The following is a 17,032-nucleotide window of genomic DNA, read 5'->3' as shown; positions in this document are numbered from 1 at the left end:
ATGGTGTGAAAAGCAAAAGCACCCAGTGCGTTCTGCGGGCGAAAGTGCTGTGTAATGAGAGAGGTCAAAGGAGAATGACCAAACTGGTTCAAGATGACAGGAAGGCGACAGTAACTCGAACAACCACATGTTACAACAGTGGTGTGTTGAAGAGCATCTCTGAATGCACAAAATCTGGAACCTTGAAGTGGATGGGCTACAGCAGCAGAAGATCAGGATCGTACACTCAGTAGCCACTTTATTAGGTACAGGAGATACAGTTGCAAGAAAAAGTTTGTGAACCCTTTGCAATTACCTGGAAAGTCTTGCTTCAGTCTGTGTTGGTAGAGCAGCGTCTGTTGTGGCTGTAGAGGCCCACACAGGAGTGACAGTCTCGGCTGCAGCGACTGCACTTGAAGGCGCTATCCTCCAGTGTTGTCTTGGTGCTTTTTTTTGGCGAGTGCACTTTTCTTCAGCAGCAAGCCTCAGCTTCTCTTCTTGTCTTTTTAGACCTCTGTGTAGTTCCAGCCTCCAGCGAGAGCGATCGCTTGTAATGTCCTCCCACCTCTCGACTCATTTTACTCATAAAATGTGGTCTGATCTTCATCTAAGTCAGACATCCCACCTCTCCTGGAAGTTCCAAGAGCCTCCCGCATATTGATAGTGGCTCCCTGGTGCCCGCAAATAAGATATAATATCCCGGAAATCAATTTTTATTGAGAGCAAGTGAGAGATCGAGATCGAGAGAGAGATTGCGAGAGAGAGAGAGAGAGAACGAACGAGAACTCGCGCGCGTCATGGCAGAGTGTTCCAAAAAAAAGAAAATATAAAATGTACATGATCCCAGACTACACTAAAGTGTACCCCTGCCTAATAGGGGTCAAAAATAATGACAGTGTTGCTCGCTGCACTGTTTGCAACAGTGACTTTTCTATTGCCCATGGTGGGTTAAGACTGTAAAAGACATGTTGAGGTGAGTTTAACAGGTGTCATTCGTTCATTAGCATAGCTAATGTTATTTAAACTAGCTGGCTAGCTGCTAAGGAGCTACTGTATTGCAGACATCCCACCTCCCGCAAATTGATGGTGCTACCTCCCTGAAATGAGTTTTTGCAGAGGGATGCCTGTCCAAGTCACAATAATATTCAAACACAACCTGCCTAAACTAATAACAGAAAGCCTTTGGACTGTGGGAGGAAACCAGAGGAAACCCACGTGGTTACGGGGAGAATGTATTATCAAAATGATTTGGCTATGTAAAAGAGGGCGTTGGCAGGTTGAATAAATGCACAAGAACATGGCAGAGTGTTGTACACAGAGAGGCCACTTTATTAGGTACCTCCTATCCCTAATTAGGGTGATGGGGTGGAGATACATCTCCAGCAAAAGAGGTGTAAGGTACTTCTTCCCTCCACTAGCCTGTAGGTCACACTTGGGCAAGATGTAGTACCTGTTTAGTCCCCCTCGCCTGCCCAGTCAGGGTCACGCGAAGCCATAGATGGTAGTATGAGCAGCTGGGGCATATCACGAGTCCTGGTGATGCGACCACTGACGCCAGGCAGACAATCTCTGAAAAGTATTACTAATGGTTGGGGTCACCCATCTTGTAAAGACACTGCCCAGAGGAAGGTAATGGCAAACCACTTCTGCAGAACAATTTGCCAAGAACTATCGTGGTCATGGAAAGCCCGTGACCGCCGACGTCATATGACACAGCACATGAGGAGCGAACAAACCCAATATAGTGACCTCTGAGTGTGTACTCATGGCATTCTGCTGCTGTTCACATCAACTTCAAGGTTCAACGTGTTGTGCATTCAGAAATGTTGTCTGTTCAGAAATCTGATGGCAGATGGGGATGTATGTTGTACGTTGAGTGTAAGTCTTCAGGCTCCTGTACGTCCCTGATGGTAACAATGAGAAGAGGTGACGTTTGAGTAAACTGAACTTCAGTGAAGGTCAGTGTGTGGGGGGTGAAAGAAAGCCTATCTTTTAGATGATGACACTGGAACACATTGCTGTAGTGATCCAGATCAGAATTAGATTGGGTATTATTTGTGAAAGTAGTTTATTTTAATCTACTGCGCTTACATAAGGTGCTGTACAGCTAAGCTCTGCCTGACCTAGAAGAGCAGTCATCTGGCTGGTAGTTTCCCTGCCAGCTTGTCTCTGTAGCGCTTGGTGATTTTGGTCACATCCTCCGCTGCAGAATGTTGATGCTGCCTTGCTTCAGTTTAACAGATACATTATTTCGTGTGTTCTTTCTGAAGATTCCACCATTAAATAAACCAATCAAAAAATTACAATGTTTAAAAAAAGAATTTTATAAGCAGGAAGGCACGCTCATATTTGGAAGTATTCTCGGAACGGATTTTTAAAATGAGACGCCCTCAGGCTGGTTAAGTGAATTATTTCTGAAGTAGAATCTAATTTAAAAAAAATATTTTTAGTTTTTATTTAGAGATAGAGCATCGTAACGGTCCCTTCTGGCTTAACAAGCCTGCGTCACCCAACTCCACCCATGTGACCAATTAACCTACTAACCCCTATGTCCTTGGAGATGGGAGGAAACCAGAGCACCCGGAGGAAACCCTCGCAGTCACAAACTCCTGTGCCTTGACAGGAATTGAACCTGGGTCGCCGGCACCGTGAAGTGTTACACTAACCAATACACTACCATACCGTTTCTAACTTTTCAATGATCATATCTAATTGTGCTTCGTGCTAGGTTTAATGGCATCTAGTCACCTTTACAATTTACTTCTCTGTAAATGTTTGTCAAATTACATCTGTTTCATTCTGTAAAAGCTAACAGTGATTCAAAAATATGCATATTTAAAACAGAAAGTATGATTATGTTTGCTGGTGACACTACTGTAGTGGGCCATATAATATCTCAAATAATGATGAGTAGGAGTACAGGAAGGAGATGGGTTGCTTAGTGACACGGTGCCATGGCAACGACCTTTTCCACAATGTCGGCAAAACAAAAGAGCTGGTCATTGCCTTCAGGAAGAGGAGGGGGTGGTGCACATGGTACTATTTACATCAACGGTGCTGAGGTCAAGAGTACTGAGAGCTTCAAGCTCGTAGGAGTGAACATCAGCACCTCTACATCCTCGGGAGGCTAAAGAAATTTGGCCCGTTCCCTTTGACCCTCACCAATTTTTATCGATGCACCAAAGAAAGCTTCCTTTCTGGATGCACCGCGGACAGGTGTGGCAACTGCGCTACCTGTGACCAATGGAAATCTTGAGCAACGTATACGGAGGGAGTTGAACGGTCGGCATGTTGTGCCGAAACCCTTCATCCTAGATGTTATATGTTCCTTTCCCTCCAGGTGATGCCTCTCTGCTGAGGTAGAACATAGAACACTACAGCACACAAGAGTACCTTCAGCCGATGATGCTGTGCCGATCTTTTACCTACTCGTAAGATCAATCTAACCTTTCCCTCCCACAGAGCCCTCCATTTTTCCATCATCCATGTGCCTACCTAACGGTCTCTTAAATGTCCCTAATGTTTCTGCCTCTACCACCACTTCTGGCAGGGTGTTCCACGCAGCCACCATTCTCTGTCTTTAAAAAAAAAACTTGCCTCTGACATCCCCCCACACCTTTTTCTTCCCTCCAGTCACATTTTAATTATGCCCCCCACATATCAGTCATAATTAAATTAGAGCCAAAAATTGGCCATTCAGATATCTGCTGGTGCAGGGGAAGAAACTGTTCCTAAAATGCTGAGTGTGTATCCTCAGGCTCCTGTACCACCTCCTTGATAGGGGTAAGGGGAAGGCAGCATGTCCTGGGTGATGGGGGTCCTTAATGATGGATGCCACCTTTCAGAGGCATCAACTTTTTGAAGGTGTCCTTGATGCTGGGAAGGCTAGTAGCCATGATGGAGCTGACTGAGTTTGCAACTGTCTGCAGCTTTTCCTGATCCTGTGCAAGAAAACGGAAGCTACGTACCTGTTCTGTGCTGTACAAATCCATGACTCAATTTACCGGACTGTCACTGTGACCCTTTCGAATGCAAGAGATTAAATTCCAGTGAGAGCAATTCTCTTCTTTGACCACTAGTTGAACTGCAAGGTGTGTGCTAATAAAGCATCGTCTGAATTTTTTTTTAAAGCTTGCCTTATCTAATTTGCATTGAGATTTTTCTCAAATGTTTAAAAACATAATCAAGAAAGATTCTGAGGCAGGGACCTCTGACTGCAGCTGAGAGAGATCGGAGATATCCTTGAACACTCCCTCCAGTTGGTTGTCACAGGTTTTCAGGGCCTGACGCTTTGCAAGGGTTCACCCTCTTGAAAGGTGGTCTGACCGGCTTCTGAGACCGATATCACAGGGTGGCCAGGAACTCGCACGGCTATAGTTTAATTCTCCCTTTTGAAGCGAGGATAAAAGGCATTCGGCTTATCAGGGAATGAAGCCTCACGGCCATTTATGATGCTTCTGGTGCTTTCGTAGCATGCCCACAACTTACCTGTGCATCTTTGGAAAGTATGTGGGAGGAAACCCAGGTGGTCACTGGGAGGATTTACAATCTCCTTACAGACAGCAGAAGGAACTGAACCCTGATTGATGGTGCTTTAAGCGTTACGCTCACTGCTAAGCTACTGTGCCTCCCTATAATGAATCAAAATGGAGGAACTCAGCCAGTCAGGCAGCATCTATGGAGAAGAATAAACAGTCAACGTCTCAGGACTTACTGATGAAGGATCTTGGCCCAAAATGTCCACTGTTTATTCCTCTCCATAGATGGTACCTGACCTAGTGAGTTCCTCCAGCATTTTGCGTGTGTTGCTCTGGATGACCAACGTCTGCAGAATCTCTTGTGCTAATAATAAACCAACTCGAGGATATTTATTCTGACTGGGAATTGCCACTAAAGGCATCTCTTGTGTTTCATTATGTTGCAGGAACTCAATGGACAAGCCAAGGAGCTGTGCCCTCGCCTCTGCTGCATGAAGAAGAGTCCAAATGGCTATGGCTTTAACCTACACAGCGAGAAAGCAAAGCCCGGCCAGTATATCCGGTCTGTAGACCCGGACTCCTGCGCAGCTAAAGCTGGTCTTCGTCCTCAGGATAGAGTTGTGGAGGTAATAAAACCACTTCCCAGGCAATGAACGCACTGTGACTATTTCAATGGAAAAATTTAATTGTTGGCATTCCTACTTTTTTCTACCAGACTTATTTGAATCATTCAGATAAAACTGTCCTGCTATGTCGACAATGCTTCAATGGGCCAAATGGCCTAATTCTGCTTTTACCATTTTATGCAGAAGACTTAATCCTCCCTTTATTAACCTGTTTCCTTCTGGTATCTTATTTATTTAGAGATGCAACACAGAACAGGCCCCTCCAGCCCGACGAGCCACTATTTAACCCTAGCCTTAATAACAGGACAATTTACAATGACCGATTAACCTACTATCTGGTACATCTTTGGAACATGGGAGGAAACCAGAGCACCCGGAGGAAATCGATGCAGTCACAGGAAGCACATCACAGACTTCACACAGGAAATGCATCCACATATGGGCTGTGAAAGCTTGAAATAAACATATGTTAATTGTGCCTAAATGGGAGCACTAATTAAATCCATTCTTGTATTACTTATTCATTATTCATTACAAAAGCCCATACTTGCTGGAGTTTAGAAGAATGAGGGGAGGGATCTCATTGAAACCTTGAATATTGAGAGACCTAGATAGAGTGGACGTGGAGAGGGGGTTTACTGTAGTGGGGGAGTCTAGGGCCCGAGGACACATGGACAAACATTTAGAACAGAGATGAGGAGGAATTTCTTTAGCTAGTGGATGGTGAATCGGTAGAATTCATTGTCACAGGTACCCAAGCCATTGGGTATATTTAAAGCAGAGGTTAATAGGTTCTTGATTAGTCAGGGGGAGGTCAAAGGTTATGGGGAGAAGGCAGGGGAGTGGGGTTGAAGGGGATAATAAAACATCCATGAAAGAATGGCAGAGCATACTGATGGGCTGAATGGCCTAATTCTCCTATATCGATGGTCTTATGAAAACACAAAACTTTTTACAGACGGTGTCAGAATTTAAGACAGCACAGTAGAGTAGTGATTAGCACAACAGTTTACCGTACCAGCAACCTTGGTTCAATTCCTACCATTGCCTGCAAGGAGTTTGCATGCTTTCCCTGTTGACAGCATGGGTTTCCTCCGGGTGCTCTGGTTTCCTCCCACAGTCCAACGGCATACCAGTTAGTAGGTTAATTGGTCACTGGAAAATCATCTTGTCGTTACAGTTCTGGTCACCGAGTTATAGGAAAGATGTCAATAAAATTGAGAGAGTACAGGGGAGGTTTACTAAAATGTTGCCTGGGTTTCATCTCCTAAGTTACAGAGAAAGGTTGAACAAGTTGGGTCTTTATTCTTTGGAGCGTAGAAGGTTGAGGGAGGACTTGATAGAGGTGTTTAAAATTATGAGGGGGATAGATAGAGTTGACGTGGATAGGCTTTTTCCATTGAGAGTGGGGAAACAAGAGGAAATGAGTTGAGAGTTAAAGGGCAAAAGTTTAGGGGTAACATGAGGGGGAACTTCTTTACTCAGAGAGTGGTAGCTGTGTGGAACGAGCTTCCAGCAGAAGTGGTTAAGGCAGGTTCGATGTTGTTGTTTAAAGTTAAATTAGATAGATATACGGACAGGAAAGGAATGGAAGGTTATGGGCTGAGTGCAGGTCGGTGGGACTCGGTGAGAGTAAGAGTTCGGCACGGACTAGAAGGGCCGAGATGGCCTGTTTCCTTGCTGTAATTATTATATGCTTATATGTTATATATTAGGCTAGGGTTAAGTCCAGGGTTGCTGGGCCATGAAGCTCGAAGCGCCTATTCCGCATTGTATCTCAGTAAAATAAAATTTTAGAAGTTCAACTCTGCACTCTGACGCCCAGAACTGTAATAGCGTCACGCTAACCGCTACTCTACCATGGCAACCCAAGAAAGTCAAAGGCATGTGGAATATTTTGTTCGCTGTTCCTTTTGTGAGCTTCCTTTTCTTCCAGTGATCTTTCATAAAACCACAAGACACAAGGTCATAATTAGGCCATTTAGCCCATCGAGTCTGTTCCATCATTCCACCATGGCTGATTTATTTTCCCTCTCAATCCTCTTCTCCCTCTAACCTTTGACACCCTTACTAATCAAGAACCTACCAACTTTCCCATTAAACATGCCCTGCGGGAATGAATTCCACTGATTCATCACCCTCTGGTTAAAGAAATTCCTCATACTGATTTAATTAAAATGTTTTCTTTGACATTTAATGTTATCTGTAACATTAAACTTTTATTTACTCTCACTGGTATATTCTTTCTGGATCAAGTTTATTATCACTGACATATACAGTACCGTGCAAAAGTCTTGCGCACATACATATAGTTAGGGTGCCTAAGACTTTTACACAGTACTGTAGTAATTTTATGTATTGCACTGTACTGCTGCTGCAAAAAAAAAAACAAATTTCATGACATATGTGAGTGATGATAAACCTGATTCTGATGTGGGTCTGTATTGTGGACTGAGAGTGGGAATGGGGCAGGGAGAGGGGAATCATAGTTGAGACAAGGGAGAGGGGAGGGAGTGAGAAACACCAGAGGGATATTCTGTAATGAACAATAAACCATTTGGAAGCAAACAAATTTACCTGATGTCTCAGGGCTGGATGTGTCTGCATCCGCGCCAACCACCCCCCTCCCAACCCCCGACACTCCTCCTCTGCCAGCTGTCCCACAACCCTCACCATTCCCAACTTGCTTTGTTCCCGACAGATGTACAAATTTTCTTTCTGCTCCACGCTGACAAATACATGTTGCAAAACACTTAGGCACCCCGAACTATATATAAGCCAAAGACTTTTGCACAGTACTGCATGTCATGAAATTTTTTATTTTGTGCTTACAGTACAGTGCAAAACAGTAAAAGTTATAAAAATATAAGGAATACTAAAATGGTGTTAATAGACAATAGACAATAGGTGCAGGAGTAGGCCATTCAGCCCTTTGAACCAGCACCACCATTCACTGTGATCATGGCTGATCATTCACAATCAGTACCCTTTTCCTGCCTTCTCCCCATATCCCTTCACTCCGTTATCTTTAAGAGCTCTATCTAACTCTTTCTTGAAAGAATCCAGAGAATTGGCCTCCACTGCCTTCTGAGGCAGAGCATTCCACAGAACCTGAACCCTCTGTGTGAAAAAGTGTTTCCTCAACTCCGTTCTAAATTGTCTACCCCTTATTCTTAAACTGTGACCTCTGGTTCTGGACTCCCCCAACATCGGGAACGTGTTTCCTGCATCTGGACTGTTCAGAAGGCTGATTGCAGAGGGGAAGATGGGATTGAGAGGGAAAATAAAATTTTATTCAACCTCTCCTTTTTGTCTGATACTCTCAAATTCAGACAACATCCTGGTGAGCCTCTTCTACACCCCCTCCATGTTATTCTGTAATGCAGCAACCAGAAACGCACACAATGCTCCAAATGTGGCCTAACTAAAGATTCCTACAGCTGCAACATGATATCCTGACGTTTATATAGTCATAGAGCATCACAGCACAGAAACAGAGCCTTCGGCCCATCTAGTCTGTACCGAAATATTATTCTACCTAGTCCCATCGACCTGTACCCGGACTATAGCAACCCCCATCCATGTACCAATCCAAGTGTCTCCTAAATGCTAAAGTCTCAAGGTTGAAGATGAATCTCAAGCTTGTATATGCCATACATACTTTGATAATAAATATACTTTGAACTTTGTAATCAAATCCACATCTGTCACTTGCACTGACAGCTCATTCCACTCTCTCACCACTCTCTCACCACTCTCTAAGTGAAGAAGTTCCCCTTCATATTCCCCTTGAACATTTCAGCTTTCACCCTTAACCCTTGACCTCTAGGTCTAGTCTCACCCATCCTCAGTGGGGGAAAAAGCCTGCTTGCATTTACCCTATCTATACCCCTCAGCATTTTGTACATCTCTCTCAAATCTTCCCTCATTCCTACACTCCAGGGAAAAACATCTCAACCTAGCTTACCTTTTCCTAGAATTCGGCCCTCAAGTCCTGACAGTGTGCTTGTAAGTTGTCTCTAAGCCCTCCCCACTGTTGAAGGCAAGCATACCATCCATTGTCTTCATCATCCTATCTGGTTGTGATGTCACTTCCAGAGACCCTATGGACTTGCACCCCAGGCTCCCTCTGTACATCCATACTCCTGGGGGTAAATTAGTAAATTGGTTTATTATTGTTATGTGTCGTGAGATGCAGTAAAGGGCATGCCAACTGTACAGGTCGCTTCATTACAACAAAGCATTACGTTAGCACAAGGGAAAAGCAATGACAATAGACAATAGGTGCAGAAGTAGACTGTTCGGCCCTTCGAGACTGCACCACCATTCTGAGATCATGGCTGATCATCTACTATCAATACCCGGTTCCTGCCTTGTCCCCATAACCCTTCATTTCCCTATCCATAAGATACCTATCTAGCTCCTTCTTGAAAGCATCCAGAGAATTGGCCTCCACTTCCTTCTGAGGCAGCGCGTTCCATACCTCCACAACTCTCTGGGAGAAGAAGTTCCTTCTCAACTCTGTCCTAAATGACCTACCCCTTATTCTTAAACCATGCCCTCTGGTACTGGACTCTCCCAGCATCTGGAACATATTTCCTGCCTCTATCTTGTCCAATCCCTTAATAATCTTATATGTCTCAATCAGATCCACCCTCAATCTCCTTAATTCCAGCGTGTACAAGCCCAGTCTCTCTAACCTCTCTGCGTAAGACAGTCCGGACATCCCAGGAATTAACCTAGTGAACCTACGCTGCACCTCCTCCACAGCCAGGATGTCCTTCCTTAACCCTGGAGACAAAAACTGCACACAATACTCCAGGTGTGGTCTCACCAGGGCCTTGTACAAATGCAAAAGGATTTCCTTGCTCTTGTACTCAATTCCCTTTGTAATAAAGGCCAACATTCCATTAGCCTTTTTCACTGCCTGCTGCACTTGCTCATTCACCTTCAGAGACTGATGAACAAGTACTCCTAGATCTCTTTGTGTTTCACCCTTACCTAACTCCTCACCGTTCAGATAATAATCTGCCTTCCTGTTCTTGCTCCCAAAATGAATAACCTCACACTTATTCACATTAAACGCCATCTGCCAAGTTTCTGCCCACTCACCCAGCCTATCCAAGTCACCTTGAATTCTCCTAACATCCTCATCACATATCACACTGCCACCCAGCTTAGTATCATCAGCAAACTTGCTGATGTTATTCACAGTGCCTTCCTCTAAATCATTGACGTAAATCATAAACAGCTGTGGTCCCAATACCGAGCCCTGTGGCACCCCACTAGTCACCACCTGCCATTCCGAGAAACACACATTCACTGCTACCCTTTGCGTTCTATCTGCCAACCAGTTTTCTTTCCATGTCAATATCCTCCCCCCAATGCCATGAGCTCTGATTTTACCCACCAATCTCCTATGTGGTACCTTATCAAATGCCTTCTGAAAGTCAAGGTACACCACATCCACTGGATCTCCTGCGTCTATCTTCCTGGTTACATCCTCAAAAAACTCCAATAGATTAGTCAAGCATGATTTGCCCTTGGTAAATCCATGCTGGCTCGGTCCAATCCTGTCACTGCTATCATGATATGCCGCTATTTCATCTTTAATAATGGACTCTAGCATCTTCCCCACTACTGATGGAGGATAAATGTGTATCAAAAACAGGAGGGAGTCTGCAGATGCTGGAAATCCAGAGCAACCCACACAAAATGCTGGAGGAACTCAGCAGGTCAGGCAGCATCTCTGGAAACGAATAAAGAGTCAACGTTTCGGGCCCGAGACCCTCCCTCAGGACTGAGAAGGAAGGGGGAAGATGCCAGGATAAAAAGGTGGGGGAGGGGAAGAAGGCTAGCTGGAAGTGGGTAGGTGAAGCCAGGTGGGTGGGAAAGGTAAAGGGCTGGAGAAGAGGGAATCTGATAGGAGAAGAGAGTGGACCATGAGAGAAAGGGAAGGAGAAGGGGACCCAGGTGAGAGGCAGGTGAGAAGGAGGTAAAAGATTGGAGTGGAGAATACAGGAAGTGGGGGGCAGGGGGAGAGATGTGTGTTTACCTGAAGGAGAAATCGATATTCATGCCATCTGTTTATTTTCACTGATGTTCGCCATGAAATGTGTTGTTTTGTGACAGCAGTGCAGTGCAGGCACAACACGTTACTATAGTAATTTGTTTAAAATAAAGTGCAGAAGAGGAAGTGTTCACAGGTTCAGGGACCGTCCAAAAATGTGATGGTAAAGGGCAAGACATTGTAATTAAAACACTGAGTGTGCATCTTCAAGTTCCTGTACCTCATCCCTGAGAAGTGGGCATGTCCCAGATGAGGGAGGGTCCTTAATCATGGATGCCGCTGCCTTCAAGCATCTTTGAAGATGTTCTTGAGGGTGGGAGGCTTGTGCCTATGATAGAGCTGGCTGCGTCTACAACCATTTGAAGCCTCTTATGATCCTCCTGCCTACTGGAGCCTCCGTACCAGACTGAGATATAGTCAATCAGAATGCTTACCATGGGGTATGGAGTTACATGGTACACGGCACAGGGAAAGAGACAGACAGTGAGATGCAAGAGATGCCAAGGGTCCAACTTAACATAGCAAAAGAGAAGATGGCAACGCAGCGCGCAGCGGCCACTCCGGAATGTATATCTGTTATTTGTTAAGTAGGATGCCGTGCACAATCCTGATTTGATGGAGACGGACGTGAGAAGCACGGAGGAACATCTGGTGAGACTTCTGAAATGCCCGTTTTGCTGCTGCTGCTACTGTGCGATCCAGAATCTCCGGAGGGCAAGGCCCCAAGTCCTCTGCCTGTTGCTTGGCGGCCGGGGCCGGGGTCGAAGCGCTCGGCAGAGATGGTGCTCGGTGTCGGAGGGCTGGTCGGAGGCTCAAAGTTTTCGGAGGGACTCAGAGTCGGCTGTGGTCGGGTGCTTCCAGGTTGCTGCATCGGCAAGTTTGCGGCGCTGGAGGTTCATGGCAGGGAGAGTTTTTCTTCCTTCTACTGTCTGCGTGAGATGATGGGGCTATCGGGACTTTGAGACTTTTTTTACCGTGCCCATGGTCTGCTCTTTATCAAATTACGGTATTGCTTTGCACTGTTGTAACTATATGTTATAATTATGTGGTTTTTGTCAGTTTTAGTCTTGGTCTGTCTTGTGTTTCTGTGATATCATACTGGAGGAACATTGTATCATTTCTTAATGCATGCATTACCTAATGACAATAAACGAGGACTGAGTATCCTCGTAATCTAATCTAATTAGCCTATTGGACCATTCAATAGTCTTAAAACAAATTAGCTGTCCTTGAGCCTTGTGGTACAAACTTTCAAGCTTTTGCACTTTCTTTCCAATAGGAGGGATAGAAGAGATAATGTCCAGGGTTGGTGAGGTCTTTAATTATTGGGCAATTTACTGAGGCTGCGAGAAGTGTAGATAGCCTTGTTCGTACCACAAAGCTCATGGAGGAGAAAACTGGTTTCTGTGATGTGCTATAACACTGCATTTTCTTGCAGTCTTGGGCAGAGCAGTTGCCATACGGAAGCTGTGATGTATCTGAACAGGATGCTGTCCAGGTTCTGCTTCCCATTCACTTATCACATGTACAGTGAAACGCGTCATCTGCATTAACAACCAACACTCTCAAGGATGCGCTGGGAGCAGCCCGCCAATGTCACCACACCTTCTGATGCCAGCATTGCCTGTCCGCAGGGCCCAGCAGAATGACACAAGCAAGAATAAAACAAAACAACAGGAAAGCAAGCCATTCATCCCACTCATCCCCCTCAGAGAGGTCTCTAGTACCAGGATAGGCTGCCTCAGGGTCTCCAGTCCCTGGCCCCGAGCTTCATGTGCTTCAATAGAACTTGGTGAGGGTCAAAGGGAGCATGCCAAATTTCTTTAGCCTGCTGCCAATGTGAAGAAGAGTTGTCAAAAATCATCTTCTGCTAATCCCACCATTCCCTCCCCAGAGTATGAAGCCCTTTAGTGTTCTGGAAAAATAATACATCCGTCTTCTCGTTGCTTGTAGGTGAATGGGGTCAACATTGAAGGGAAGAAACACAGCGAGGTTGTGGCCTGTATCAAAGCCAGTGAAGAGGAGGCCAGGCTTCTGGTGGTGGACCCGGAGACAGATCAGTACTTCAAGAAACTGGGAATAACTCCAACTGAATCGCATCTGAGAGGTGGGAACTAGTATTGATGTGGTTTGGTGTAGTGGGTGAGGAACAGGCAATGTCCCCGCCCCCCCCCCCAAGTCTCCTGATATATTTGTAGCCTATTCCTCCACATCTGCCTCAACTCTAGTTCTCCCAGCTCCTATCTTTGGCCAGTGGGTGGTTGGGGTTCCAAAGTGGAACATTTGGAGATACAACACAGTAACAGGCCTTTACGGGCCAACCAGCCCACGCTGCTCAATTACACCCATGTGACCAATTAGCTTCCTAACCCGTACATCTTTGGACTGTGGGAGGAAATCGGAGCACCTGGAGGAAACCACACAGTCAAGGGGAGAATGTACAAACTCCTTACAGACAGCGGCAGGAAGTTGAACCTGAGTCGCTGGCGCCCTAATGGTGTTACACCAGCCATTACACTACCATGCCGCCCCAATCTTTGGTCGTGGGTTGCTGGGGTTCCAATGAGAGGAGTCTTTTGTGGTTCTAAACACAGAACATACAGTAGATGAGTACAGCACAGGAGCAAGTCTTTGGTCCCCAATACTGTGCCAAGCTAATTAAGGATTTGACCCATAATCCCTCTGCCTGCACGCGGTCAATTTCCCACCATTCCCTGCACGCTTTTGTGCCCATCTAAATGCCTGTATCGTATCTGCCACCATCTCCGCCTCTGGCCACACATTCCAGGCAACCACCACTCTGTGGTTAAAATAAGAACCTGCCCTCACCCAGATCCGCCCATCGCCCCCCTCACTTGGGTCCCACCTATCACTCACACCCCTCCATTCCTCCAACCCAACTCCTCTCGGCCCCTTTCTTTCCAGTCCAGGTGGAAGCCGATCCACAACACCTGTTGTCCATTTCCCTCCACGGATGCTGAATTCCTCCAGCACCTTCTGCGCTCTGCCAGCCCTATGACAGCAGGCTGAATCTGTTCCCATGCTGTGGCCACAGGAGCGGCACGGCTGTTGGAGCCACTGCCTCATGGCGTCAATGACCTGTGTCAGATTCTGACTTCTGGTGGTCTACGTGGAGTTTGCATGTTCTCCCTGTGATGGTGTGGGTTTCCCCTGGGTATTCTGATTTCCGCCCATGCTCGAGGACGTGGAGATAGGTTAATCAACCACTGTAAATTGACCCTTGTGTACAGGGGTGTGGTAGAACCTGGGGGTGGTGGGGTTTGGGATTCGATTGGACTACAGGGAGAATGAAATGGGATGAGTGTAAGTGGCGGGATGGAGATACATCTCCACCAAAGGAGGTGAGAGGCACCATTTCCTTCGCTCCCTCCTTTGGCCATCTCCCTTCTACCCTCTGTGAGGATAAAGGGTCTTGACCCAAATTGCAACTGTCATAGTCACAGAAAAGTGCACCACAGGAGCAGGCCCCTTGGCCCATCTAGTCTGTGCTGAACCATTTAAACTGCATATTCCCATCAGCATGCACCAGAAAAATAGCCCTCCCACCCACCATCTATGTACCTAACCAAACTTCTCTTAAACATTGAAATTGAGCTCACATGCACTGCTTGTGCCAGCAGCTTGTTCCACACTCTCATGACCCTCTGAGTGAAGAAGTTTCCCCTCATGTTCCAGTTAAACTTTTCACCTTTCACCCTTAACCCACGACCTCTGGTTATAGTCCCACCCAGCCTCAGTGGAAAAACCCTGCTTGCATTTACCCTATCTATCTCCTTCAAATCTCCTCTCAATCTTCTACATTTCAAGGAATAAGGTCCTAACCTATTCAACCTTTCCTTATAACCCAGGTCCTCCAGACCCAGCAACATCCTTGCAAATTTTCTCTGTACTCTTTCAACCATGTTTACATCTTTCCTGTAGGCAGGTGACCATTTCCCTCTACAGATGCTGCCTGACCTGCTGAGTTCTTCCAGCATTTTGTCTTTGGCTCATGTCATTCATTATGGCCTACTTCAGTGGCCACAGAACTTTATTCATTCACCAGTTTGCCTCGCTGTCCTCTGCTCTCTCATATGCTCACCTAGGCTCCCCTAACCCAAGAATCTCTCCCAGAGGGTTGGAACTCTCTTCCTCAGAGAGCTGTGGGGACAGATTCATGGAACAGGTTCAAGGCCCAGATAGCCAAATTGAGGGGGGGGGGATATAAAGATCATGGGGATCTACGTGAAGTGGAGTTGAGTCTGCTGTCCAATTCGCTATGATTTAATTGAATTTGCGAAGGAGACAAACCATGAACGTCACTGATATGCTGCAAAGGCCACATCAGTGGAACTTCTAGGGAGAAAACCAACATGCAAGTTCTCGTCAAAGAACTTGGTTGATGTTAACAAGCAGTACACACTAAGTGAAATTTGTTATCACTTTCTGTCATCAAACAATCACTTGTATGTAGCCAGATTGGTAAATTGGTTTATTATTATCACATACACATAGATACAGTGAAAAAGCTTACTTTGCATGCCGTCCATACAGTTGAGGTTGTACGGGGCAAAGGCAATATATACAAGTTAAATCAGCTTAATCATAAGCAGATCTACAATAAGATATGGTGGTGGGGTGGAGATACGTCTCTACCAAAGAGGGTGTAAGGCACTCCTTTCCTCTGCAAGCCTGCAGGTCACCCTTGGGCAAGGTGTAGCAACTGCGTAGCCCCTGATCAGGGTCACGTGAAGCCATAGATGGTACATACCATGAGTCCTGGTTATGTGACTGCTAGTGCCAGGAAGACAATCTCTGAAGAGTATTGATAATGGCTGGGGTCACCCGTCTTGTAAAGGCACTGCCCAGCAGAAGGCAATGGCAAACCACTTCTGCAGAAAAATTTGCCAAGAATAATCACGATGATGGAGAGACCATGATCGACCACGTCATAGGACAAGGCACATAATGATGATGAGTGTACATGTGTGCTTGATTGCGAGCGTGGACTTAAGGAGCCTAAGAGCCTTATTCCATGTTCTATAACTTGCCAGAATGGAGTTTTGTTAGTTCTCCCGTTAAAGATACAGGAGATAAATTTTGATCTTCTGACCTCCAGGTTGCTGATTGAACACTATAATTACTCGTGTGTGCTATAGAACCACTGTAATTATTCTGTCAAGAGTTCACTGCGCTTTCTGCACTTGTTTAGAAACATTTTCATTTCCCTTTCTATATATTAGCATCTCAACAACAAAATAATGATTCAGGGACACTTAGGGCAAGCTTCAGAAAATCATTGAAGTGATTTTCTATGCATCCATTTTATTTTGTCTTTTTTATTTTAGGGCCCTTGCCACTGCCACTTGCAAATGGATCTCCGCGGACACAGGTGAGTGACTGAAAGCGTTTACACCGAGTAATGGAGTAGTCTTAATGGCACCACTTTCAGGAAAACTTCTGACTGGAAAATGCTCCTCTGGTTCTGGATCCCCAGCTTCCTCTGTAATTATCTCCAGTCCTGATCTTAATCTGTACATATCTGACCTTTGATGGTCGTGCCCAGGACTTCTTAGCACCAATCATTCGGTTACAGGAAGTTGGATACACGTTTGCCCATAGTGAGACGGCCTTTGCAACTGAACACCTTTGCTCTATCAGCCAAAATAGTCAGGATCTCCCAGCAGCCACACACTTTGATTCAGCTTCCCATTGCCGCACCAAAATATCAGTCTGTGGCTTCCTCTACTGCCACAGGGAGGTGAAACACAGGCTGGAGGAGTAACACCTCTGTCCGGACAGTCTCCAATCTCAAGTCAAGTCAAGTCACATTTTTATTGTCATTTCGACCATAACTGCTGGTACGGTACACAGTAAAA

General features: G+C 45.6%; 1 protein-coding gene across 1 annotated transcript in view; it reads left to right on the top strand.

Moving 5' to 3' along the window:
• LOC134352123 (Na(+)/H(+) exchange regulatory cofactor NHE-RF2) overlaps positions 1-17,032 on the top strand; it is a 176,037-nt gene that overhangs the window by 136,321 nt on the left and 22,684 nt on the right. Inside the window, exons 3-5 of the mRNA XM_063059341.1 lie at positions 4,904-5,083; positions 13,107-13,260; positions 16,502-16,545. Of these exons, the coding sequence (XP_062915411.1) occupies positions 4,904-5,083; positions 13,107-13,260; positions 16,502-16,545 (378 nt within the window). The remainder of the gene's footprint in view (positions 1-4,903; positions 5,084-13,106; positions 13,261-16,501; positions 16,546-17,032) is intronic.

Source organism: Mobula hypostoma, chromosome 9 (assembly GCF_963921235.1).
Source record: "Mobula hypostoma chromosome 9, sMobHyp1.1, whole genome shotgun sequence".
In the NCBI taxonomy this organism is placed as follows: Eukaryota; Metazoa; Chordata; class Chondrichthyes; order Myliobatiformes; family Myliobatidae; genus Mobula; species Mobula hypostoma.
Note: the sequence above shows the minus strand (reverse complement) of the source record. Positions and strands in the feature narration are given on the sequence as shown.